Raw genomic sequence first — 27,398 nt, forward strand, 5'->3', positions numbered from 1 at the left:
ATTCATTCGCAAGTTGGGATTGGCCAATGTAATGGTCACTGACTAGGCTGATTACTACTAGTTAAAAATCAAATAATAAAATGTTTTTCTCTATCAAAGACTAAAAGAATATGTTCACAATACACCAGAAACACCAATAAATAGTTTGTTTCTGCAACTTTGACAATGTTTTATACACATAGGACCCATACTGAATATTAAACTACGGGTGACCCAGGGACTGGTGACCTTTAAAATCAGAATTAAGATGTTAATAACTTAATAACTGCACTCTAAATGATTTGTCGCACTTGCAGTTTCTAAATTCTAAGAAAAGATAAAACATAGCATATTTTACTTCATACTGCTGTTTTTGAAAGCTGCCAAGCTATGAAAGGCAGTTCATTGAAAGGATATTCTCAAAAATTGAATGTACTTTCTTGTAAATTAAAGACATTCCATTTGGCCAAGAAATGTTTAGTTCTGTCACTCTGAGAAAGTTAGCTATATTAGCTACATTTAGCTTTGTGCCTATAGCAGTTTCAAGATGTCTTTAAACTGCTACGTTTTAGGGCTATGTGGGCATAAAAGCATAGTTTGTATTTGGCCAAGAAAAAAAAAATAGGTTTAGTCCCTCATGCTTGCTAGTTGTGCTGAGAAATTTAGGATATCAATTTTAGCTTTCTAACAACTTTACCAGTTACCAGCTAACAACTTTAGACAGTTGTTTTTGAAGGATGCTTGGATATGAAAGCACAGTTTATGTGAGTTATTTCTGAAGGTTAGATGCATTTAACCTTTGCAAATAATTTTGTTTATTCTTGAAAATTCTACATTTTTCATTCATTCAGGGCTTAAAAAACTATCTTTAGCATGTAAGGCTACTTAGCTTCTATTTGTTAGCCTTGTGACTTTATCTTTGTTTCTAATACAGCTGCAAGACCTTTGGAAAGATGACTGGCCAAGAACAGCCCGGTATATATGAGGGTTAATTGCAGAGATCAAATTTCTTTGCACAGAATGCATTGGAAACCCGGGGGTGAAATTATTAAAGTGCAGGAAAGAATGCTAAATAGCTAGCCCAAAATAGAAATTAGGAATAATGAGTTTTTAAATATGCTGGGTTACAGATCAAAAACATCAGCAAATTTGGCACACACAGAAAGATTTGAATTAGAGAATTTCAGTTTTAGCTTTCAGTTAATTTATTAACATCTGCTGTTTTATAACTGGTTCTACACACAATAAAACTCATTACTGTCATTACTGTAATCAAGGGTTGCATTGAAGTCAACTTAGCCACATTGTTTGTCTCAACGAGGACATGCCTTTGTCTTTTTTAGGCTGCGGTGACCACTTTGGGTTAAAACCGCAGTTTCAATAGAAGGAGACTGCGGTCGGGTTGGAAAAAGCAACTGCCCTGATCTGCTCCCTGCTCCTTCTGGACACGTCTGTGTACCCCGGCCAACAACTGCAAAAACACCCACTGACAAAAATAGACTCAAAAAAGATGCATAAAAACTAACTGCTGGAGAAGAAGAAAAATGAAAAATCAGAAGTTCATAGTTTAGGACATTTGAAGTGATTTTATTGTCTTCATTTTGTACAAAGAACTTCACAAAATAGTTAAGAAACTGCTGCAGATGCCACTGACGTCATGAAGTAGGATATCACATGACCAGAACAGTGCCACAGAGAGAAAGAGAGAAGTGAGCGGAGAAAACTGTCAGAAGATGAAAGAAAAGCATTGATCTCTTTGAAAAACCCACTTAAAGCCACGAGCAAGCACTAATACCACATAAGCTGAAAAGTGATGACCATCTGGAGTAATACTGTCTGTCAGATCAGCATCATCATCCACATGAAACCTTGAGCTGAAGAGTCAGTTAAAGTACCAGTCAGTTTTCTGGTGATTGCCACCGTGCCACACGAGGGGTTAGACTAAATAAAGGTGCTGGACTAAAACATTTTTTTTTTTTTTTACAAATTTTTTTACAAATTCCTTTTTGGGGATTTTATCTTCTGTATCTGTAGGGGCTTAAAGTACAAAAATATACTCAAAGTAAAAAAAAACAACAAAGTTTGTATGAACATTAATGTGAAGAAAAGTCACAGAGGAAACCTTCTCAGGCGTGAACTCTGTAATGAGGCGTATCTGTCTTTATTTTTAACACACTCATTTCTCTGAGAAATTTACAGCTTAAATAAATATGCCCACAGGAACAAAAGAGAACAAAAGGGAAGAAAGAACTAAAAGTCACTCTCTAAAATTGAGTGGGAATATCTGGTGGTTTTCAAGGCATTTCTCCTGTAGTCGTATATAACATGCCTGATGTTCTGTGATCGCAGTCAGGCACCTCAATGTCCCAGAAGAGCGTGCAACACAGAGCTCCAAATGTCCTGGAATGTGCGTGCTTTTTTCTGCAGATGAGCAGAAACTTTAAGAGAAAACTCCAGTGTTTTTTTTTAGTTTAAGTTTCTGGTTCGTCTTCCACAGTTTCTGCTGCCAGTCCCTCATTCTCTTGCCTCATGTCTTCTGTAGTTTCTTGTGTTTTGGTGTCTTTCCTTTGCGCGTCTTCCTCCTCATCTTCGTCTTCTGCCTGGACGTCGTACATGGCAGTCTCTGTGAGAGTCTTTGAGTCTTTGCTGCTGCACTCCTCCTGAGTTTTCAGCACGGTACACAGCTCCATCTCGTGGATCTCCACATCGAACGGGGTGACTGGAGGTACCGAGGGGGGACACTTGCACCCGGTGCAGCCCTGAAACCACAAACAGATAGACGATTCATTTTCATTTCTGTGGGTCCATGCATTCTGCTAGGGACGCATATTGAGCTGGGAAGCTTACAGAGATGTTGATTGTTCGGGGCAGGCGTCCCGTGTGAATCCAGGGATGGACCTGACTCAGCTCCTTTTTCTGCTCATCCGTGAAGCGTGGCTGGTGTTTCTGCAGACTCCTCAAAGCTTCACGGTCCTCCTGCAGCACTGTCTCCATGTTTCTGTCAATCACACAGAAAGAGAAGGAACATTTAATTATTTTAAAGAGACATGCACATTAATAAACATCAGTAACGAGAACAGTTGTTAATATGCCGGCATGAGCGAGACATCCATTGTCCCTTACAAACATAGTAATACATGCATTCATTTTGTAAACACTGATGTATTTATGCTGATACCTGAAGATCATTATAAACAATTTATGCGCTAGAAATCACAATAGCAGAGCCGTTTTTATGATTTCTTTACATCTCTGTCTTTTTGTCACAACTTAAGAGACAGTAATGACAAAGCAGCAAATAGAAGGGACAAAAACAGGAGCTACATACAGAAAGAAGGCTTGGAGTGGCCTAGTCAAAGTCAGGACTTAAATCTAATTGAGATGCTGTGGCATAACCTTAAACAGGCCATTCTTGCCGGAAAACCTTCCAACGTGAGCCAGAAGAGAGGGCCAAATACCTCCACAGGGATGTTAAAGACTCATTGCACAAGGGTGGCACAACCATTCATCAGGTTTAGGGGGCAATAACTTTTTCACAGAGGACAAGGTGGGTTTGGATAGCTTTTCTCCCCCTTAGTAAATAAAATCACAATTCAAAAAGTACTTTTGTAAGTTACTCAGCTTAAAATATGTCAGATGATCTGAAACATGTAAGTCTTACAAAAAGAGAAAAGCATCTGTAAGGGAGTAAATACTTTTTCACTGCGCTATCGTCCCGATGCACTTGTTTTCACATTACACAATCAAAAGTGTTTCCATGGTGACAAGACAATGCGTAACAAGACCACAGTGAGCATTAAGGAAGTTTATTTTCTCAGAAAAAGGTTTTTCCTCACACGAGAAGGTGTTAGCTTAAATCATGGAGGATCTCTCTGAGCAATAATGAGGTATGCATACATATGTGACATATAGTACTCTGTGTGTCACTATGTTTAAACAGGCCTGTTCACCCGATGTGACAAACCAGTGGACTTCCTTTTCATCTCTCCTCCATGGTTTGGTTTTCATTGTACTGACTGAAGGGGAAGATTCAAAATGTGTAGCTATTCTGGTTAAGAGGGGAAAAAAACTTCAATCAGTTATCTAAACTAATCTGCCTGCGAATCCCAGACATCTCTCTACTTTTCCAAATTAACAGTTGCATCTAATAGTACTGGAAGAAAGAACTAAAAAGCATCAAAAGAATCAGCTGAAAAAAAAAACAGAGGGTTGGATCGGGAGGTCAGATGGTACCTGACAGGCAGCTGGTATGTCATCATGACCTTGTCGTCAGTGTTGGCCATCAGCAGCCAGATGGGGTCCTGCAGCACACACTTGATGAACTGATCCTCCCTGCCGTCTCCTCCGGCGCTGCTGCTGCCTCCTGCTGGTTGCTTACGGGAGTGGTCGTTCTCCGAGGAGTCGATGCTGCCAAAGTACTTGCTGGTGTGGCTGCCGCCTGATGGGAGAGGGGATGACACAGGTAAAGTTGGTTGTTATTGAGTCAGTTTGCAATCTCTACACCAACGGGAAACTTAGTCACCCAATCTCTGTTTAACATTATCAATACAATTTCCATGGGAAAACGTCTCGGTCGCAAATTGACATCTCCACCAAAATTATGCAACAATCTCTGGGTAAGTTCAGAAGATGCTGTGTGGTTTCATGACTCAAACTATGAGCAGCAGTAAAAAAAAAAAAAATATGCTCACGTATCTTTTTGGCCTGCCTTCCTAAGACTGCAACTCTGCGTGCGCTGCTCTTTCATAATTCTGTATCACATGCTGCACATGTCTGATTCCCTCTCCTTGGCCTCATAAACCGTCCCAGATTGATGAGCAGCAACAATTGTTTCTCTAAAGGCATTGCTAATGCCTTTCCTCTTTTACACAAAACTTTCCTATTTTGCCTTTTTTGAGGACTAAATAATGAAAAAGTGAAATCTGTTGTGTTTTTATACACTTGAGGTTGGATTTAAATCCTGTTTGGACCCTGTTAAAGACCAGATCGTTTTATACAGTCCTGTGTATGAATGCACCAAGAATTCAGCTTATTTTCACCTTGATTAGCCCCGATGGGTGACCACCTATTGGAAATTCAAAAATATGATATTTCCCCAGTAAGTGAACGCATCGTAACTGAATCCTCACAGGCTGAGCTGACTGAGCCATTTTTAGGATCAGAATTGTTATAAAACTGAAGTCAAAGAAAGCCCAAAAAGGTGTAAGAAGGAAACTATTTGTTGGAGCAGTTAATTCAGGTTGCTCTTTTTAAACATGGAGTGAGACTCTTAGCTAATAACAAGAAGGATGAATGGAGACCAGCAAAGTTGCTTTGTTTAATCTTTTTGAGCTTTAAACCTCTGTCCGTTATGAAAAATGTTGGATTTGGAGATGTCAGCATTTTGGAAATCTCAGAGTGAAGTTAAGGACCTATATTCTCTACATTATACACACAGAGACGGAACTCTACAGTTACTAATGCTAGCTAAGCTATTTGCTAATATGAGACACTAAAAACAACTTAAAATGTCATTCTGTCCATTTTAAAATAGTAAAATCCTGAATTACGACTTCAGTTCTCTCTCAAGACACACACAGTGTAACATCGCCTCTACTCCTAATATAAATAATTAATGATTCACAGCAGAAAGGTAAGAAAACAATTTCTATAGTTTAAAAGAAATCTGAATCAGTCAATATTTGCATTGGCTGGTCAATGGAAAACGGGCCTGATCCGTGCATCTCAAATTCAAACACAGAACTGGAGAAGGGTGTACTAACTTTCTCCAGGACACAAATGATTAAAAACAAAATGATGTAAGGTCATCTCAAAAACACATCAAGTCTAAACATTGATTTCTTTAGAAATCCCATTTTGTATGTAGGAACATGTTTGTTTTTCTATGAGCATCTTTAATCTTTTCTTTTCAGTGTGTTAAGGGAAGGTCCCCTGCTGATCAAGGCCGTGTTTATCTGTGTCCCTCAGGATTCTTGATACAGTCTCATTTAATAAATCAAACACAGTCCTGGAAACAACATCAAGGACATCTTGTTAAATATGAGCAATTATGGTACCATCGCCTCACACGAGACCCTCCATCAGGAGATCCTTCTGCAGAACAAGAGCGGTCTTAATTTGATGGTTTTGACATTAAACCTGTTCAAGCTTCGCCGTGTGTCAGTACACAGATGCCGAGGTAACACACCTACATATTGTTCTTCCATTTTAAGCTCAATAAGCAGGGTAACTCTGCTCAGGCAAATATAAAACTAGAAATGATCAAGGTTCAAATGATAAATGTAAGGTGGATTCCAACAAAAATCAATGCTGTGGACCATTAAACCAAAAATGGTTAAGTTGAATAAAAATAAATGGTTTAGAAACAGACCTTAAAAGAGACAAAACCAGATTCAAGACCATGAAAACGAAAAAAAAAAAAAAAGACCAAAAAAGCTGTCCTGCTTTTTCGCTTGCTTATGTAATCTTTTACGTAATGCTCCTATGGCAAGCTCAAACTCTGTGTAGATAAAGAGATTACTCATCAGTGATAAAAACATTTTGAGCTTCAAGTGTCCTTCAGAGATCATTTCTATGACTCTGCCTCTTTACATCCATCATCCAGGAAGGACAACATGTAGAGGTTTCAGAGTCACTAACAGCTGAACTAACTGTGACCCTACACACCTCACCTTTGACCAGAACGTTTAACTTATTTACCCAAAACCGTGACAGCTCATTGAGGAAGTCAACTAACAGATTCCAACCAAACGCATCAATGTACTGAATACATCAGACCAACACAAAGTAGCGCTTAACTGTAAAGTAGAAAACAACTGCTGCATGATTTATTTATTTTTTGACAATTCCAATACCGAAAAATCTGGGGTGCATTTGTTTACTATGATACCCCTAAATAAAATCCCAGCTGCCCTCTGGAATCTGATTTGTTAAGAGAACATGGTCATCCAACTAAATTGACAAGTTTGGCAAGGACGGCATTAGTCAGAGTAGCAGCCAGCAGGGCCATGGTAACTCTGGAGAAGCTGCAGAGATCCCCAGCTCAGGTGGGAGAATCTGCTAAGAGAATAACTATTTGTTGTATATATCTGGCCTTTATAAGAAACCACTACTGAAAGGGAGCCATGTTAACAGTTTGCCCCAAGCCAAGTAGGTGACAGAGCAAACATGTGAAAGGAGGTGACTTCTTGGCCACTTCCGGTTTTAGATTAAAGAATATGCGTGTGTTAGAAAGTCCAAACCTTAATTTCATTGCGAATCTGTGGCAAGAAATGAAAACTGACGTTCACAGACGCTCTCCAGTCAATCTGATGCAGTTTGGGTTATTTTGCAAAGAAGAATAAGGCACAAGTTTGCAGATTTGCAAAGCTAATACAGCCTTAAAACGTTTGCAGGTGAATTGGCTCAGGGGGTCTGAATATAAATGTCTATAAATAAATGTCTGAATATAAACACCTGACTTTTCAGAGTTTAATTGTAAAACATTTTTCCTTTAAGTTGGTTTTCTCTCCTAAAAGCAAACACAGTGAACTTCTGGGCATATTAAAACTTCTGCGAGGCACTGCATCTTTTGGATGCGTTTGAAAAAGAAAACAAATCCACTCACTGGTGCCGCTGGTTCCTGAGTAGCTGCAGCCGTTGGAGCCGGATCCTGAGGACCGCGTGCCCGAGAACCCAGAACCGGAGGCAGCTGAGCCAGTGCCCGAGCGAGAGTCTTCCTGCAGCAGTAGGTCCAGCAGATCACTGGAGGTGGACATAGCGTCCTGGTTGGACTCAACAGCTTCAACCTAAACAAAAGAGCAATAATTTTGTTAATATTAAAAATGCTTCTCACATTGAGGGAAAAACTGGGAATTATATGTGACTGAAGCTTCCTACGTTCTCGTTCTCCTTGGAGGGATCGTCAGAGCTTCTTTGATTGGCTGAGTTTTGACCCCCAGCTGTTGCACCCTGCACAGAGGGCAGGGGTTGCTGTGATGCCCCCATTGCCGTGGCAACCTCTAGCCGGTTGCTTGATGACTCCTCCAGCTGCAGCAGGTTGAGAGGGGAGGAACATCTGGACTGGAAGAGGGGAGATTCTGCCCCCTCGCAGTCAGCGGGTAGCTGAGTGAAGGACTGCGGGGTGCTGCTGCGGGATGGGGGACAGGTGCCCGCCATGGGCACAGAATTGAAAACAGAGGGGAGAGAGGCAGGGGGCACCCCTGGGAAACTGTAGTTGGGGTTGTAGAATTGTCCTGGGACAGCGCCAGGCTGAGATATGGGCACCCCCATCTGGGGGAACATGTAGTTGGGCAGAACAAAAGCGATCATAGGAGGTACCAGCTGGGTGGGGGGGAAACGTGTCGGATCATGAGTGGGTAAAGGCTGGGTGAACTGAGAATAGACAGGGTAGATCGGAAGCATACCAGGGGGGAAGGGAGTGGCAGAAATGCTGGCCTGGGAGCCCACAGAGGGCCATGAAGGGGAGTTTGTGGGTGCTCCGAGGGGCATGTTTAGGGGAACGTGGGCCACATTTGCTCTAGGGTCCTGACGATTCACAGGAAAAGAACTGAGTTGGTCTGACGACTCCTGGTGCTTGATTCGCTTACCGCCGCGGCCCCGACGGTGACGGGTGCTGCCTGCAGCTGCTGGGTAATCACGAGAGCAGCGAACTCCTGAGGAAAAAGAACATGAGCTTTTATTAACTTTGAATCCAGAGACTCAAGAAAACTGAAAATTGTGCACCGTTAAATTATGCACTTTTTGGTCTACCACATAAAATTCCGACAAAATTAAATGAAGCTTTTGGTTTTAATGTGACAAAACGGAAAAAAAATTCAAAGGGGTATGACTATCCAATGTTTACATCGTACCTCGCGACAGAGCAGCAGGGGTGTGGCCGCGCACGGTCAAAGATGCTGTCTGATCGAGGACCCGCAGCTTACTCAGATCGCTGAAGCGATCGAGGAACGCCTGCTCCTCCTGCTGGGTGTGGGCGGATAGCAGCTCCTTGGTCAGACCCAGCCGGCCGGAAGCTCCCATGCTTCCGCTTCTCCAGCTGTCTCTCTCCGGCTGACTTGCCGGAGGGGGAAGTGGTGGAAGGAAGGGTGGTTTCAGGGGGGTAGTTGGAGGGGGAGTGACCAGGGTTGGAGTTGTGGGAGCCTCTTCCATTACGATGTCTGAGACAGGGGACAAGGTATGACAAGTTGTTAAAAATAACATAATGTAATACATTTGTTTTTATACACACATATCTGATCAAACAGAACTGAAAAAATAAACAATATTTTCCAAGAATACTTTAAAAACACATGTTTAATTATTATTTTTGTTTAAGGTTATCAGTAAAGGACTTCCCCTTGTTTAGCTTGTAAAATGTAAGACATGCAGAACACAGCAACACAAATTACAGTTCCTAGAATGAAACAGTTTCTTTCACTCACTATGACTAGCTCAGTGATCTAACAGCAATTAGATCTACATAAAACGAACTGTTTGGCCATTGATTCCAAAGACATGAAATAGTTTGGTTTTTTTTTTTTTTTGCAAACCGTAGCACTGGATTAGCCTCATTTGAGCTAAGTTGTCTTCTTTCAGCGGTCTGTGCAATGCCGTTGTAAAACTCAGTTCGGTTGTGGAAGATGATAACTTCCAACGTTGCATGATAACGGCAGGATGTTAGGTTATGGTTTGAATCGTGTAACAAGGCCTGTAAATTAAACATGGATAGCTGCAAAGATACAAAGACAACGTTCCCAGAAACGTCCTTGCATAATTTGGACATAAGTCCGTCCTCGACCCCATTTTACATGGGCACCGTCGTTTCTCGGACTTCCCAATACAACTGTGACCGCACAAGACAAAGAAAGCTTGATTTTACAGCATAAGTAGGATCAGTCTGACAAAAAAGTAAGGCAACGAATTTCTTTTGTTAAATAGTTATGCCCAAATAATTTCTGTGTGAGGAACTGACCTAAAATGGTGATAAATATTTTCTCAACTGTTAATTAGCACTGAGTGAGTTAAACGCCAAACGTTCAAATATTAATCAAATGATTAGCAGTAAATTCAAATTGTAGTTTTGCATAAAATTGCCATTGGTAGAGATTACTACGCCAGTTAAAGACTTTAATATATAAACAAATCAATAAGCATCCTAATCTATTACCACTAGGTTTTCAAAACTATCTTTAACAAGACAAAAATTAAACAATAAACTGTAGGAAAAAAAACATTTTAAATACAAAACTCCTAATCTACTCTAAATGATACACTGAGGTGAATAATAGAAATCTACACTTTCATAATTTGATCATTTTAACTCCTAAAGTAGCAAAAATGTTCTTTCCTAATGTCTACTGCATACCAAACTTAAGACAAATGCAAGAAATAGCAAAGAAAAGATCTTCAAGGGTCGTGGTGCTTTCCTGGAGAGACCTGCGGAGAGTGAGAGTGATGACGGTGCCCACCTGACTCGGGAGGTTTCTTGTCTCCTACATGGACGATGGTGCTGCTGAAGCTACACTGAGACGTAACTGAGGCTACACTCTCTGCCTTCGCAGCCATGGTCAGGGGAGGCAGAGGAGGTGGTTCACCTACGAGGTTAACTGAACCACCTGAAGAGAAACCAGCGTTGAAGTACAGAGACATTGAGAGCCAGATTTGTTAGTAACTCAGGACATGTGCAGACTCATGAGACAAGCTCAAATTTCTGTTTTGGACTGTAGGTGTAGATAGTTAAATGCATTCTCCTACTAGTCACCTTTGAGAAAAAAAGTGGAAGATTGTCAGAATTTGGGTACCTTTGTTACCGCTGGCGTCTGGCTGTTTGTCGTCGTCGGACGTGGATGAGGCGGTGCAGGAGGAGGAGCAGCACTTCCTTTTCACGGTGTTGGGGATGTTACAGCTCTCCAAGTACCTGTGCCGGAAAAATACAGGATAAGTGACAGGATTTTGAAGAAATATAGTGGAAGAAAACAGCTTTGAGCTTGTGCACAAACCTGATGATGCTGTCCAGACAGTTGATTTGCTGGTAGGAGTAACATGGCGACGGCTCCTTCTGCAGAAGAGCTGCAGGGACCAAGGACCTAGGAGGTTGAGTCATCTCTGCTATCAAACCTCTGATTGGATCGCTATTTGTGGTTCTTACCCCTGCTGCACCTGGACAAACATGAGAGGAATAGACATGTATATATTTTCCCCTCTCGATCATCATGAGTATTGTATTCCTCATCAGCCTGTTGTTTCATTCTACCTGTGCTGGTGTTTTTTCTAGGCAGTGGACGGTTGCGGGACTCGATAAAAACCTGCTGCCCGTTGGTCTTGACCGTGTGGACATCCTTGCAAATTTGCTGGAAGGTCATCTGGGGTGGAAGAGTATTCAGCAGTTAATTACTGTGGGAATTGGTGAAGATCTTGTGCATATGTCTGACATTTCTTGGGTAAAAAGCAAGTAAAAATGAAAAACTTTGATCATTAATGGTATTACATGCATACTGAATGCAGTTTTTTGCAAAGGTATTCATACCCCTTGAACTTTGACCCCTTCAGTAACATTGCAAACCTCGCTGTGTTTTTCTAACATTTAAATAACAGACCAACACAAAGTAGAGCCCCATCATGAAGTGAAATGATGTATAGTTAAACTCCAAAGCATGATGCTTCCACCACCATGCTTCTCCAGGTCACTGGTGTATCAAGGGTGATATGGAATGTGTTTTTCCACCACTCACAGTTATGCAAGTAGACCAAAAAGTTAGATTTTAGCCTCATCTGACCACAGCACCTTCTTCCACAGGTTTGCTGTGTCTACTGCGTGTATTGTGGCAAAACTGCAAACCAGACTTTTTATTCCTTTCTCTAAACAATGGCTTCTTTTTGCCAATGTTGTATGGCCAAATGTTCAAGGGCGATGAATGCTTTTGCAAACTCAAACCTGCAAACTTAAGTTAAATTATGATGTTCTTAAATACAATTGTTGGAACTTTTAACGAGTAGTGAATGAACAGTTCAGTGCCCGAGTTTGTTTTTAAAACAAATGCTGTCTCACACTCACAGGTTTGTGCGAAGCTGCGATGGCGACCTCGTCCATTGCGGGGCCGTTGCTGTCGCTGGACGAGTCAGCCGAGGCACTGGGGTGCTGTTGGTGGGAGTGGCGGGAGCCGCTGGACCCCAGAGAGCTGTAGCCCTGAGAGCTGCCGCTGTGAACCGGCTGAACCAGAACCCGATGGATCTGCTCGCTCAGTTGGACAACGTCAGGCGTGACGACTCGACTCTCGCAGCCCATCGCCGCGTTGAACACGTCCTCGTTCAACGGGCTCCTGTAAATGGGGAGGAGGACAACTCTGATACTCTGCTAAAACGTGGATATAGATCAAGATTAGCCCTCTTCTCCTCTTTCTGAGCTTGTTGTTAGTGTATGAGGTCACAAAAAGGAGCAGAAACAATCTGATTGTTGGAGAAAAGTTCGCAGAATATTCTATTTTATTTTTCAAATTTACTAAGATGAAAACTAACAATGCTATCACAATCACAAAACAAACTACACGAAAATGTATTGAATTTGTTTTGGAGTTAACATAAATGTATATATATTTTAAAAAATGCTTACGTTCTGACTTTGTGACGTCCAACAACAAACGCCACCTTCCTGCTCCAGGGGTTGACGAAAGAGGACCAGCTAGTGTCGATGGTCACGTATTCTCCGCTGCGGGCACACATCCGCAGTGGCGAGTAGTCGAACGGCTGTCCTGCAAACTGAAAGACTACAAACGGACCACAGCGCTAGTTTAGATGGAGCAAAGACGAGCGTGAAAAATTGGCCTCATTAGACATGTTCGCAAGGAAACTCTGGTTTTAAGGGATTTGAAATGCGGCTCGATATAAACAACAGCTATAAGGATTCAGAATGAGAGAAAAACAAATGTGGAAATTCAGACTACGTCTAGAGTAGGTGAGGTAGTTTAACAGATGACAGGAAAATAAACGTTCAGAAAATCTGACAAACAATTGATCAAGATAAAAAAAAAACTAGCAAAATAAAAGAAAAATGTAACAGCCTTACTTTTTTCATGAATGGCCACCATCGTTGGCCTGTCCTCTGGGTGGATGTAGAGCAGGATGGGGGTTCCCACCAAATCCTGAGGTAGGTAGCCCAAAAGCGGCACCGCCCTGAAAACACACATTCAGATCATGAGAATAAAAAAGTTTTTTTATTCCTTAAACACATTTGAAAAAGTTGGTGAAAGTTTGCTTTTATATCTAAATTTGTCAAGCAATCAAGCATATGCTAGGAATGTTCCGACCAGTACCAGGTATCGGCTTCTTTAACTAACTCATTACAGCTTGGAAGCCATATTATAGTGTTTGCAAGCATTTTGTTGACTAAATCTGGGTTTCTGTATGAAAACTCTACTCTTTACATTCACGTTCCCAATGAAAGGATGACTGTTGGTCTGTATCAGACAGCACAAAGAGCAGCTGAAACACTCGTCATTCGATTTTAAGACGTTCAAAGCAGAGTATTGATTTGCAGAGGGACAACTTTTTCTGGAGGTTTAGTCCACCGCAATTAGTTGAAAATGCACTGAGGTTATCAATGAGTCATATCAAAACAGAGAAGAACCATGCTAGTGTTAGCTTAGCCCCCTCAGCTATACTGTATATTGAAGACTGTATCTGTATTTTTCCAGTCAGAAATATCCTTAGCAACAAGTGTTGTAGCAGCTTTCTTAACCTCTTAATAAACCCCATGCTGGAACAGTATATTAAGGCTGTCCAGCAGGAAGGTTCAGCTGGGACAAAATATCAGTTGCTGTTAAGAAAAACGGATACTGCAAAATCAAAAACATAACTGGTGAGCGTTTTAATAGTAATGCTGATTAAATCTGAGGTGTTATTATTTACTGTAACATATCTTCCCCCTAGTATATGGGTATAATAGTAAAACCCATCATTTTTTTGGAATTAAACAAGAAATTATTCTGATAAAACCACAAAAGAAACTAAACTGACTGACAGCTTGAAGTCTATTAGTTGATGTCATAATCCTTTGACAGGTCGTAAACACTACAGGCATATGGCAGCACAATAGTAACCATAATGAGGGGGACTGACCTCTCATCGACCTCCTGGAAGAGGCAGCTGGGGGTGTGACTGGTGGTGAAGATCCTCTTGTCCGGAGGGATACGGGGAGCTGACAGGAACAGAGGAAACAGATGATTATCTTCCTCTGACTGCATGCATATATGTTAAAGGCTCGTTTCCATAGTAGTGGGCATGTAATCTATATTCAGAGGAATATGGCGCTCCGAAGCCAACCAGTGGCACACAGCCTGTCCATCTCTGTTATTCCCCTGTCCTCTATGGACACCAGGAAGACATGTAGACACTGTGTACTGAATACAACAGCAGCATCCTCTAACCAGACCAAACACACTCGTCCACACTAATCTACAACCCAAATAAAGGAGCAGATGTAAAATCTGTCACCTCAATGCTTTTCTTTTGATTATTTCAACAGACTAATGGACACCTTCGTATCCGGAGTGGACCTTCTCAGCGATGAGCAGGCAGCAGGGCTGTGGCTCTGCAGCGTCTGAGTCTCTGAGGGTAAGCTGGTAGGGCGTCAGGCGGAATGGGTGGTAACGCATCTCACCCCCCTGTGCCCGATTGGCGCTGATCCGACAGAACATGGACTTCTCCTGAGTGCAGTCGACGGGAGGAGAAGCTGCAAGGAGGGCAGAGTCAGTTGGTACTGGATTATAATCCTGATTTCGATTATTTTGTATCATTACTTCAATTTATATCAGCTGACCTGAGCCAATGCAGGAGGCCCAGGCCGGCAGGCGGCTGGGGGCCGTGCTGCTGTAGAAGGTGCTGACGTCTTGCGGAGCAAGGAGCTCCGAAAACATTATTCCCTGGAGACACTCGGGCTTGCAGCGCAGCAGGGACGAACACTGGGGGGACACGTATACGACCTTTCCTGACAGGAATGACACGGCCATAGAGAAAGTGTCCTGAAAGACAGAGAGCAGGAATTAAACTGGAGAAACTCTGACTGCTGAGACACAACATGTTCTGTAAGCTTGGTAGTTGAGATACCTAAACTGAAAGATTCGAGGACACGTGTGTTCTTCACACTTTTTAGGTCAAGTACAAGAGGAACAACACAAATAAGCGTAGGAACTCACAGTGTTTTTCAGGGTGTATTCTGAGGTGATGTTGTCGAGCTCCTCTATGGTGAAGGTCGACAAGTCCAGACTGCAGCCGTGACACTCTTCAACACTCCACTGGTGGTAGTACTCTTTGTTAGCTGAAAAATATTTGGCCAAATGTTTAAAAATGAAATCTTCCTGGTATTTAAATGAGTTTATGATGTTCAGCCCTGTAACAAGGAAAGGCCCACAGCATCACAGATCCTCCACCATTCTCAACAGTGGACAAGAGGTGCTTTTCCACATATTCATCCTTTGTTTCATGCACAACCCACCTGGGATGGCGTTGCAACTGAAAAGCTAAATCTGTCTCCCATCTAACCAAAGCACATGATACCACTTAAAGTCTAAACAGAGTTTAGCAAACTGCACATTTTTACATTTACGACTGTAGGACAGGCTGTTCCCATTTTTGAAAAAGGTTTTAATTATTTCTCTGTTTGTGGATAGGTTTATGTCCACTGACATCTTGGTCATCCGCAAGGCTACATCTGCCTGCCTTGAAGTGGAAATGTTCCCGTCTTATCCATCTAGGAGAGCGGCTAAGAGAAATGGGACTCTGAGTAAAGTCGTATTTAAACACTTAAGGAAAGTCTCCCAAACACTCCAATTAGCTTTTAAAAAAATCAGGAAGGAATTTAAAAAAGCTTTAACGACATTTGTTTTGCAGCGACTTCAACAGCTAGCAGTTTAATCGTTTCCTTACTGAATAAATGTTTGTTTTAATTCAAAGAGCAATAGGAGGTGAATGTATTTTAATGCTTTTTACGCATATTTGCCTGTAAATGTGGAAGGGCCAGTAGCTGAGCTTGCATTAAGACACAGAAACTTACTAGTTTATTGAGCAAAGATGAAAAAGGACAAAATAGACAACTGTCATTCACATTTATGTTCTAAAAAATAAAATAAATCAACAAAAACAGCCGCTCACCTCGGACCTGTCTGACACACTGGAGCGCGTATTTGAGAGCACCGAGGGTGCTGGAGTGGCCCTTGGCTTTGCGCTCAGCTGGCAGGCGGAGCTTCAGCTCCTTGATGGCCTTCATTAGGTCCTTCTGTGTCTGCAGCCTGGCTGACTGGTCGCTGCTCCAACCAGAGGTGGAGGGGGGGTCATGCTCCGAGCTGGTCGACAGCAAGCTGTAGGCCAGAGAGCCGTTGGGGGGTGAGAGACTATGGAAGTTGGAGCTGGGTGAGGAAGACAGATTTGGGAAATTAAATTTAGTGTTTCAAAGAGGTTTACTTTTCCACGTTTTGTCACAGTATAACGACAATGTTGGCTTTTGTGTTTAACACAGACAATGCATGTTCTTAAACATTTTTGACAAATTAAAAAATAATAGAAGTGTGGCTTGCGTTTTCATTCAGCCCCTCTGAGCCAATAATTTATTGGACCAAATTTAGGTTTATGTTCAAAGAATAGCTCAAGGTCGGTCTTTTGACGCCCCCCAGTTCCTGCTGAAGATCAGTATCCCCGCAGCATGATGCTGCCACCACCACGTTTCACTGTGGGCATGGTGTGTTCAGGGCAGTGTGCCACACAGTATTTTTCACGTAGGCCTAAACGGTCCAGTATTGGTCTAATTGATTTTATTTAGGGGTATCAGAACTGAATGCAGCACACCACACTTTTAAGATTGTTTCTTTGTAAAGACGTTTGAAAACCACGTACCGTCTCTCTTATAATTTGGTATATCACATGTGAAAAGAACACATTGCTGTTTGTGGTTATGGTTAAGGCAAATAAATATTTCTGCAAAGCATTGTGCAGCTACACGTCATGCAAAACGAAACTGAATGTATGAGATGTTGGCTTACTGGGGAGAACATCTGAGCAGAAACGTGCATCAGATGAGTTCAACAAAAAAAGGATGTGGACTTCTTGAAATTGACTGATAAGCAGCAGGGAAGTTTCGAATGCTGATATCTTTGATGAAAGGCTTCTCATTTCTAAAAAAAAAAAAAAAAAAAAGCATTTAACTTCTTCCAAGAATTTAAAGTAATGCTGCGGAGGTTTTAATGTCGCTTTGGAGAAGACAAAATTCAATTCGCAAAATAGCGAAGGGCAAATACTGTTGACGAGACGTTTTCAGAAGCATTTTGAGAATTGAAATCCTGTCTTCTCATGCCATGCCATGCAATCTGATCTGATTGTTAACTCTGCTGCTTTGCGTACTTTAGATAGCCTGCATGAGATTTACTGTGTTTTGGTTAGAAACGTTTGCAAAACGTTTTCCAAACTTGGTTTACTGGGCGTTTTTCTGCCAGTTTTTATGATATTGTGGCCATTTGAGTTCAAACCATTCATCTAGTTGGGCTTTATTATGTCCACAAATCATTACATAATATGATGCTGGAGCCTGGGTCTAATTTGGCAGTGAAGTAAGGGATTATTTCACAGTTTTTATTGCTTTCTTTTACATCCAAAACATTAGATCAGTTCAAATCTATAAAACAGAAAAATCTAGATTAGCTTCCTAAACATTAAAAATACTTACAGTTTCTGAACAATGATAACCTCATTTTGCCAAATTCCCAAGGAAACACTTCTAAATCATATGCATCAAAATGCGGGCTTGTATGGAAAGGTCATGAAATGGTCAACAGATACATGAAGTATCACAAGAAGCAGTGGACACTTCTCCTACCTTTTGTTGCTATCTGTGGTTTCCAGCATCATCCCAGAGTCCTTGCCGTTGGAGGAGCTGTGACTATGGGAGCTGGGCGCCGACTGGTGTCCACATGAGGCACCTCCGTCCCTCACCCTCCTGCCCTCGCTTTCCCTCTCCCCTGAGTCATTTCCACTGGAAACCCCATCCATGTCGTCCGAATGCAGCCCCCTCTGGTCTCCAGAGAGGCTCCCAGACCCTCCTCTGGAGGCGCATCCCTGCTCCTGGCTGGTGACATTGGAAAGGGAGCGTCCGCATGAGGTTTTCTGCTTGTTTACCTCTAGTGACTCTGCTTCCTGGTCCTTGTTGCAGGCCCCTACTGCTCGCCCCCGACCGCTGCTGCTGGGCAGTGATGTGGAGCTGTCATAACTCATACTACTGTAGGAGGTCATATAGCTCAACTGGAGCAACTCAAATTTAAGTAGGACTTGTATGTAACCACAAGTGAACCATAGTGGTTGGCTAAGAAAAAAAATGGCAAAAGGTTTAAAAAATGTGTTTTCTTGTAAAGAAACAGCGTCAACCCCTCTTTGACGACAAAACAGCTCTAAAAGCCTTCAAAGTGTCATTCAAAGCGGCGTAGACAACAGATGAATGTCTTGTTATGAAGCAACCTTGGCAGGCGTCCTGGAACAGATGGGATGAGCGATGGAGAGTCGGAGTGAGAAAAAAAAGCTCTTAGTGAGAGCAAAAAAATAAACCATTCGCTGCACTCCTGCGCAGAGACGAGTCACTCCGGCCGCTCAAAGGCCACCTGAAATGAAACAGAGAAGGTGGACACAGAATGAAACCCTCACAGAGACAGAAAGCATCCAGTACTATCAACTCATCATGTTCCCCTCCAAGGTAAAACTCCAACAAGGCCCTGAATTGTTTGCCGCCTTGCAGCCTGCTTGTTAGAAAGCGTAGATGATGCTTGCTCCTGCTGACAGCTCTTTTTGCACAGATTATCCAGAAATGAAAAGCGCAAAAAGACAATAATCTTCAGCTCACGTTGCGTGTTGCAACTGCATACGCATGCATGCTGAATTTAGCAAAAACGTACCACAAGGTTAGTCGACATAGCACAGTCCCATTTTATCCAGAACACAGTCAAGATAAACATTACGTCAAGAGTGGCAAACAAAGCTCAACATTAGAGATCTCCCTCTTTCATTAGGACTTTAATTGGGAGTAGTGCTCATATATAGCCGCCACCTACGCAAGTAACAGCCTAGTTCTATTTATTGGCCACTCGGTAATCCTATAAGCGTTACAGATGTAGCTGAGGGACGATGTAGGCTGCTGCTAAGTCGTCAATCCTTCCAATTTTATACACCTGGCTGCTCCAAAAGAAGCGTCCGACCTCCTGGCTGGGCGCCAACAGGTGAGCAGTGATGCTCTGCTGCAGAGACGGTTGTACATACGTTCCCTGAGTGGCAGCTTAGACAAAAAAGCCCTCTGCCCTGACGCAGAAACCAGATTATTAGATGGCAACAGGTGTGGACAGCCAGTGACGACCGCGGCTCATTAATAACCTAAATACAGGTGATTGAGTGTATGAGTTCAGTAGTTTACAGCCCACTGAGCTGCCTTCATTAAAGTGCTAATCAGCATTATGTTTGGTCAGAAGGACGATGCGCGCTCTGCACATGGCAGAATGTGTGAGCTGTGGCCGAACTGGGCGGGAGAAGGAGAGACGGCAGCATGGCGGGGAGATGCGAGCTGGGCCGGCTGGCATCCGTGCACAGAAGAAGATGCACAACGGAGGCGGTGTTGACTAATCGTGTCTTCAAAAATTGTTCATACTTTGTGACATTACAACCGCAATCTTCAATGCACATCGCCCTGAGCGCACCGTCAGTCTATCATGATGACAGTAAAGCCTCCTTACAACCATAGCAGAGATCCAACATGTTTGGCCTATGGGAGAAAAAGACACGCTCACATAAACTCTGCTAACTCATCTGGATCAGACCTAAATTTTCGTCGACCCTCTCTGATTATTACCGGCAGAAAGCTTTTTCTATGGAAGCAGACTCCGATTATGCAAGTTAGTGTCCGTGTTGGCGTGGGAAGGAACAGGGCATGCAATAAACGCTGCTTTGTACAACCCAGCTCAGTCACTGCCCCTGATCTTCACTGTTCCCAACGTCACGTGACAAAACTTTGAAAGACACACCTAAGATTAATCAAAGTGACTAAAACAGCTGAACATCTGCAGCTCAAGCCTAGGTGACTAATCGAATAAATGTTGCTTTTCAGCTTTTCAGTGTTTTAATTTGTCAAAATGCAGGCCAATGCTCGTATGTTCCCCCTTTGAATAATTTAACTTTTCTCAGACTCAAAATCAACATACATAGGCTTCGAAATAAGACCCAACTATCAGTTTCCCAGGGAGCAGCAACCAATGACAACTCAGACCTATTAGACATGAGCTGGTTACTGGTGTCAAGGTACACCATGCTTTTAAAAAAACACTAAAATCTCCCGCCACGCCCTTCCTACAGTCTTCTCCATCTCCGTGCATTATAGAGGACAGCTCCTCACCCTGCTTTTGTTGTGTCTTTGTTTGCATCATTCGTTTTGCTTTCCTCCTCTAACGCTGCGCAGGGCTCCACAGCCTCAAGAAAACATATAATCAGGATAATGTTGCAAAAAACTGCGAAGATGATACCGAATCTAATGAAGTCGCTTTTCCTGACTCGAAAATCCCACCACATCTTGCATCTAGAACTGTTATAAAGTAGTTATAAAGTAATAAGTTGATTATTGCATATAATCTTTGCAAAAAAGTTGAAGCTGCAAAAGCCAGCGTCTCATGAAGCTGCACAAGGTAGGACAGAACACAAAAATGATGCAGCCTTAACAGCTTGTGATACAAGTTTGAGAAACTCTCTTCTACTGGCAAGAGACCAAGTACAGGCAGCTATATTTGGGCATGCACAGATTGAACCTGAAGGTTAGGCTTTGAACTGAAGCAACAAGACTGAGGAACAGAATGTGCCGAGCTTACTACCTTCCACAGAATAATTTGTTGCATGACTGGTAATAAATGTTTTATGGTTTGTTGAAGCAGTAAAAGTGGACAGTGAGTAACAGACATTTGAAAATAAATAGAAATTATATACCCGTAAGTACTTAGTGAAGCTTGCCCTGTCTTTCCTGAAAATATACGTCATTAATCATGACTGTCAGTAAAAGTGTGGCCACTGCCCCACCTCTGACCTGCCTGGTGGCAGCACTGCGCAAATTAACAGAAATAAAATCTAAACCTGTAAATATAGCATGGTTTTATACTGCTATGGATACAAAACCACCCCATAACCCACCAGTTATTGCACAATGCCGGTCAGCTGGCTGAAAGAAGGCTGCTACACTTTTTCCTCGCAGAAATTCAGTTGTTTTGGAAATTAAAGAACTACCACTGATAAAAAATGAAAAAAAGAATAAACTAAAAGGGCGTTCAAGTAACATCTTGCCTTTGTCTATCAAAATTAAAATAACATTATTATGCCTGTAATAATCAATATGCTATATTATTTTAGCACCATCTTTTCTGTATTACAAAAATGTAATCATGCCATTCATTTTTTCTCTTTTATTATTCTAATACTCAGAATCCAAGATATTTTTTACTTTGGGTCATCAGGCAGTGAGGATCCCATGGTAGCCCATGCCTACATAGAAAAATAAAAGCTGAAAGGAAAACCGAAAATGCTGAAAAATGCATTAAATTCATTGTGAACCGCACTGGGATATGATTCCAGGAAAGATTTTGTTCTAAAGTAATCACCAATTGCTCTCATAGATAACAGACAATTTTTCAGCAACTTAAAAAAAAAAAAAAAAAACTTTATGACCCAGGCTGCAGTCATTATAAAGACCTAATCTGAGCTACAGATGACAGTGGCATCCTCTATCATAGAAAATCAACATCGTGCATGTGGAATCACAGGACAGTTAATACTTGTATAAAAACAATCACCTGAAGGGACCTCTGTGTAACATGAGAACAACTCCCCGCTGCGGTTTACAGATTGAAAAGATGCGGTCTGATCGTGGACAAGTGCAGAACTCCCACCTGTTCGCGGAAACAAACTCCTCTGTGCAGGCCACCGAAACCGCGCAGCTGGTTCATAAAAAAAAAAAAAAATTATTTGTTTGTTTCGCACTGCTCTCTGGGAATCTGAGAGTGCGCACCTAAGCAGCTGAATTCCGGGTTTCTGCCTTGGGTACAAACACGAGCACGTGTCCGCGACGGTGGTTTCCGCGAGCCTCGCAGCTATCTGATTGGCCGGCTGGCTGGGCCAATGAGAGAGCGCGGTGTGCCGACAGCGATGGAAGAGGACTGCGTGCCAGCCACTGGTCTCAGCTCCGACCAGAGGGGCCTGTTGGTATAATATGCAGCACACTGAACTGAATCTAGATCAGCGTTAAATGACACAAAACCCCACTTCACGTGGGAAGTAGGATGAAGCTGTTTTGTATAAATTTTTATTCTATTTTCTATTTCCAGATCCCATATTCCATCCCAGATAATAATACAAATAATGCATCTACATTAAAGAGGCTCAGAAAAAGGGGTTCAAATAGATCAACTGTTTACTGCACTGGTAATCTAGACTGGCTGCTATTATTCATACCTTCCATCGTTTGTTCTGGATTGAGTTACTGGAAGCTGAGTTAAGTAGGCTGGTTGGTTCTCCCCCAGCAAATTATAAAATGAGTGTCAGTGGGTGGCTGACGGCTCATCTACCCGACCACAAAAAAAGAGCGTGTCGTTGTGGATCATGATGCTTATCTACAGTGTCTGCACATTTTTCAGCCAAGTGGAAACTGTCCATTCATCTGCTACACATTGATATTCAAAGAGATGAACAATAATTTATAATGCACCAGTCATGGGTTAGTGTGAGATTCTCATGGCACGATAACCTTCTGTAAAAATACCATAGCATCTATATTCACACAAAAAAACTATTACTCATACTCCTGCTAAAGTATAAAACATGATAAATTATTGAACTTTAATTATGTTAACTAGAACATTTAATTAATGTTATGTCAGGCGTGGAAAAACAGCAAATTTATATATCTTGCAAGTAAACATAAGGTTTGAGAGCCTTTTTTTTTTAGCCAATTCACTGGCAGTGTGATTTGGCATTTCTTGTGAGCAGTATCCTGCTTTGGGTCAGCTGACAGGCAGTGTGCAGAAGCTGGGGAGGGGAGGTGTTTCATGACTCTGGCAATTTTTTCCTCCAGCTCATGTAAAGGAGTCAAAATGGTAGGAGTGGGATGACAGAAAGTTTTGCAGGTTTTCAAATGGGTTTAGCTTGATTCTGGTAACCGGTATTATGAAAAGGATCTGTAATCAGTTTAACTAGAATAAAACATGCTTCTATTTTTTTTTTTTTTTACAAATCCCAAATCATCATCATCAATAACAGCCACAACTTAATAAAAATAGCTATTCTAGCCAGCCTGCCTGATTAACATACATCCCTGATATGCAGTAACCCTAACCCACCAAACGGGCACAACAATCACATGATACCCAGGGCACTATTCAATTCAATTTAGTTTATTTATATAGCGTCAATTCACAACACGTCGTCTCAAGGCACTTTACCAAGTCAATTCAATCGAATCATACAGATTCTAAGCCAAGTACATACATTCAAACTGATCCTAGGTTACAAACAATGCAAATGTAGTTTATTATTCAAATAGTTTAAAAGGTTTTCTGTGTAAGGAAACCTGGCAGATTGCATCGAATCAGTGACTTGCAGGATTAACCCCTCCTGGATGAGCACGTAGCAACAGTGGACAGTCGCTTGTATTGCGTTGCTGACTTTGCAGCAATCCCTCACACTGAGCATGCACGTAGCGACAGTGGAAAGGAAAACTCCGGTTTAAGAAGAAGAAACCACTACAGATATATTAAAATATCTGCAACGCACCTGTTATTCCAGCGCGGGGTGTCACGGGTCAGGCCACATAAACATGACAGAAGTTTAATAACCTTTGGCACCTTAATGAAAGATCAGTTTTCCACTTGCTGACAGCCTCCTGCCTTTCTGAGAACATCCAAGCCACACACATTTCCTCTTTCCTTTACCAACTATCACTCTGTGTCTTTTCTTAGCATTGTTCACCAGGCAACAGAGATTTATTAGAATGTTGTGTAATTTCTTCAGCCAGTAAAGACAAAGCTACAGACATCTTGCATACAGATAACAAGAGAGTTTTGGGCTGGTGACTCACTGGTCCACTTACAGGTGCCTAAACAGTTCAAAATGTACATAACGCCACCTCTGCCAACGCTACCTAGTCTCCTCTATAACCCACAGCAGACTGGCTGGTTTGACTGGGCTTGTTTACAAACAAACTGGACAAGCCATCTTTGACCTGTGTAGCCATGATCACTTAAAGGACGTTTTTAATCTATTGCCTACATAGGTGTTTGCACATTTACTACAACAAAACTGTAGTGGCGTTCCTGTTCATACTAACGCATTTCTCTCAAACCTTCAAAATGAGTTACAGATAATGAGATGCACAGTAAAAAAAAAAAAAAAAAAAAAACATTGCTGCACAGCTGGGTTTAGAAAACTACAAAAGAGAAATATATGGATGCTGCAGATGAAACTTGATGACAATGATGGTAGATGAAGGGTGCAGAAATCTAAATCTCCCACTTGAGGGACTAAGAAAGGATTATGTTGTCTTATCTTAAACTGATGCAAAGAGCAGCCATCATAAGCAACAGAAACAACAATTGCAACACCCTCCAAACATCTAAATACAAAATAATCCACCGATCCAAAAACTCAACATTAGAGGCTAAACTGGGTTAAAATTATTGTTGCGACATGGGCCAAACGGCCTAATTATTGGGTTCAAGTTCTAATGCAGATCCACGTTTTTCCCCCAAATATTCAAACTCAATGCTTTCCATTTGCTGAAACATTCGCTCCGCTTCTGAATGCGGATCATTTTTTGGACCCCTAAGAAAGAAATGAACGCGTGATGAGCCATTTGTCTTGTCTGTTTATCTGAATTCCCGTCTTTTATTGCCAGTCAAAACAATAAAGCATATCTTGGTTAGTACAAAGCTGACACAGAGTTTTACAGCTCCTGTTACTTCACATGTGCAATGTCAATAAAAACTGAACAGCAAATCGAACAAACAAAGACACCAAAACAGACGACAATATTTTATAAGCCCAACAACTAGTCATCAATTCTAGTTATTTGGCAGGAGTTAAAAGCACTGATTCTGGCACTCAGCGGTTCGCATGGCTTTGAGAGTATTATAATAATGCAAAGTGTATGTAGAAAACTGACCCTTAAAAAACAAAACCAAAAAAACATGTAGGATAATAAAGATGTTTCACAGCTAACTGTAACATTAGGCTTTTTGTCCGCAGTTTAGAGCCATGACAGCTAGCATGCTAACAGCAAATCAACGGTTAAAATAAGGTAATAAAATCACAAAGCTTACCTTACTTCTGCTCAAACGTAACCACAGTTGATATGATTCTTACCCGTAAATTACACAAAGGTCATTCAAGAGCCAACATACATCCAAGTTAACAGCGAGTAAATTTGCTTCTCGTTCCTATGTTGCCTCTGCAAACATTTCTGAGCTCTCCCCAAAAGTAGTTTACACGCACGGCCGCACGTGTTGCCATGCATGCCTTGACAAGTGATGTCGAAACAGTAACACTGATTGGACAACAGCGGGCTTGAGCCACGCCCACAATACGCCCCTCTACGTTTTGATTGGGCTTGAGAGGCGGGGCTACCTGCACGAGGCTCGGCGGTCACGTTGCTCGGTGACTGGAACTGCAGTTCGTTTCCAAACAAGAGTGGAAACACGAGAGGGAGGATCTCCCACAGCAGGAACAGTTTACCGTAATACAGATCATAGCATGAAACTGTCATATGATGCAGGGAGGTATTACAGGGTATTATAATAAAAACAAGAAAAAGAGGAAGAATACTTATCTGTCTAGATAATATCAAGAATATTTTTATGAAAAACCATTAAAAAAAGTTTGTACAGACTCCAGGCATTAGAATGCACACATTATCTGCAGACAGAAAGATTATCCAATGAGCATGCAGACAAAGGTCAATAGTGAAGAAAGGGACCAAATTTAGTGTATAATGTATACAATGCATCTTTATTCTATATAAATAAATAATACACACACACACACACATATATATGTATATGTATATATATATATATATAGTACAGACCAAAAGTTTGGACACACCTCATTCAAAGCGTTGTCTTTATTTTCATGACTATGAATATTGTAGCTTCAGAATCAGAATCAGAATCAGAAAAGCTTTATTGCCAAGTACGTTTTTGGACATACAAAGAATTTGCCTTTGATGCCTTCACACTGAAGGCATCAAAACTATGAATTAACACATGTGGAATTATATACTGAACAAAAATGTGTGAAACAACTTAAAATATGTCTTATATTCTAGGTTCTTCAAAGTAGCCACCTTTTGCTTTGATTATTGCTACGCATTCTGTTGATGAGCTTCAAGAGGTAGTCACCTGAAATGGTTTTCACTTCACAGGTGTGCCCTGTCAGGTTTAAGAAATGGGATTTCAAGCCTTATAAATGGGGTTGGGACCATCAGTTGTGTTGTGCAGGAGGTGGATACAGCTGATAGTCCTACTGAATAGACTGTTAAAATTTGTATTATGGCAAGAAAAAAGCAGCTAAGTAAAGAAAAACGAGTGGCCATCATTACTTTAAGAAATGAAGGTCAGTCAGTCCGAACAATTGGGAAAACTTTGAAAGTGTCCCCAAGTGCAGTTGCAAACACCATCAAGCGCTACAAAGAAACTGGCTCACATGAGGACCGCCCCAGGAAAGGAAGACCAAGAGTCACCTCTGCTGCAGACGATAAGTTCATCCGAGTCACCAGCCTCAGAAATCGCAGGTTAACAGCAGCTCAGATTAGAGAACAGGTCAATGCCACACAGAGTTCTAGCAGCAGACACATCTCTAGAACAATTGTTAAGAGGAGACTGTGTGAATCAGGCCTTCATGGTAAAATAGCTGCTAGGAAACCACTGCTGAGGACAGGCAACAAGAAGAAGAGACTTGTTTGGGCTAAAGAACACAAGAAATGGACATTAGACCAGTGGAAATCTGTGCTTTGGTCTGATGAGTCCAAGTTTGAGATCTTTGGTTCCAACCACCGCGTCTTTGTGCGGCGCAGAAGAGGTGAACGGATGGACTCTACATGCCTGGTTCCCACCATGAAGCATGGAGGAGGAGGTGTGATTGTGTGGGTTGCTTTGATGGTGACACTGTTGGGGATTTATTCAAAGTTGAAGGCATACTGAACCAGCATGGCTACCACAGCATCTTGCAACGACATGCTATTCCATCCGGTTTGTGTTTAGTTGGACCATAATTTATTTTTCAACAGGACAATGACCCCAAACACACCTCCAGGCTGTGTAAGGGCTATTTGACCAAGAAGGAAAGTGATCGGGTGCTGCGCCAGATGACCTGGCCTCCACAGTCACCGGACCTGA

The 27,398-nt window shown here is 41.8% G+C and overlaps 1 protein-coding gene across 4 annotated transcripts; it reads right to left on the minus strand.

Annotated features, from left to right (window-relative positions):
- Nucleotides 1-1,545: 1,545 nt before the first annotated feature.
- On the minus strand, nucleotides 1,546-25,502 carry per1b (period circadian clock 1b). Of its 4 annotated transcripts, none has more exons than XM_047385536.1 (20): nucleotides 25,326-25,502; nucleotides 17,819-18,593; nucleotides 16,105-16,358; nucleotides 15,150-15,271; nucleotides 14,774-14,975; nucleotides 14,492-14,686; nucleotides 14,074-14,152; nucleotides 13,022-13,128; nucleotides 12,569-12,722; nucleotides 12,014-12,278; nucleotides 11,213-11,321; nucleotides 10,959-11,118; nucleotides 10,761-10,876; nucleotides 10,428-10,574; nucleotides 8,832-9,137; nucleotides 7,858-8,633; nucleotides 7,586-7,766; nucleotides 4,213-4,417; nucleotides 2,827-2,977; nucleotides 1,546-2,738 (listed from the first exon to the last, which is right to left on the minus strand). In XM_047385536.1, exons 2-20 carry the CDS (start codon nucleotides 18,229-18,231, stop codon nucleotides 2,451-2,453), a joined length of 4,230 nt encoding a protein of 1,409 aa, XP_047241492.1. In that variant the 5' UTR covers nucleotides 18,232-18,593; nucleotides 25,326-25,502; the 3' UTR covers nucleotides 1,546-2,450. The 4 variants fall into 4 exon arrangements, with proteins under 4 accessions (XP_047241492.1, XP_047241493.1, XP_047241497.1 ...); XM_047385537.1 differs by having other exon boundaries at nucleotides 25,369-25,490; XM_047385541.1 differs by lacking the exon at nucleotides 25,326-25,502 and adding an exon at nucleotides 16,989-17,120 and having other exon boundaries at nucleotides 17,819-17,925.
- Nucleotides 25,503-27,398: the final 1,896 nt, after the last annotated feature.

Source organism: Girardinichthys multiradiatus, chromosome 14 (assembly GCF_021462225.1).
Source record: "Girardinichthys multiradiatus isolate DD_20200921_A chromosome 14, DD_fGirMul_XY1, whole genome shotgun sequence".
Classification (NCBI taxonomy): domain Eukaryota; kingdom Metazoa; phylum Chordata; class Actinopteri; order Cyprinodontiformes; family Goodeidae; genus Girardinichthys; species Girardinichthys multiradiatus.

Coding starts and splice junctions, on each gene's coding strand:
- per1b (XM_047385536.1), bottom strand. CDS start 18,231: ATGACCTCCTACAGTAGTATGAGTTATGACAGCTCCACATCACTGCCC. Junction 14,687..14,773: donor GGCCTCCTGCATTGGCTCAG/GTCAGCTGATAT, acceptor CCCTCCTTGCAG/CTTCTCCTCCCGTCGACTGC. Junction 4,418..7,585: donor CTCAGGAACCAGCGGCACCA/GTGAGTGGATTT, acceptor CTCTCCCATCAG/GCGGCAGCCACACCAGCAAG.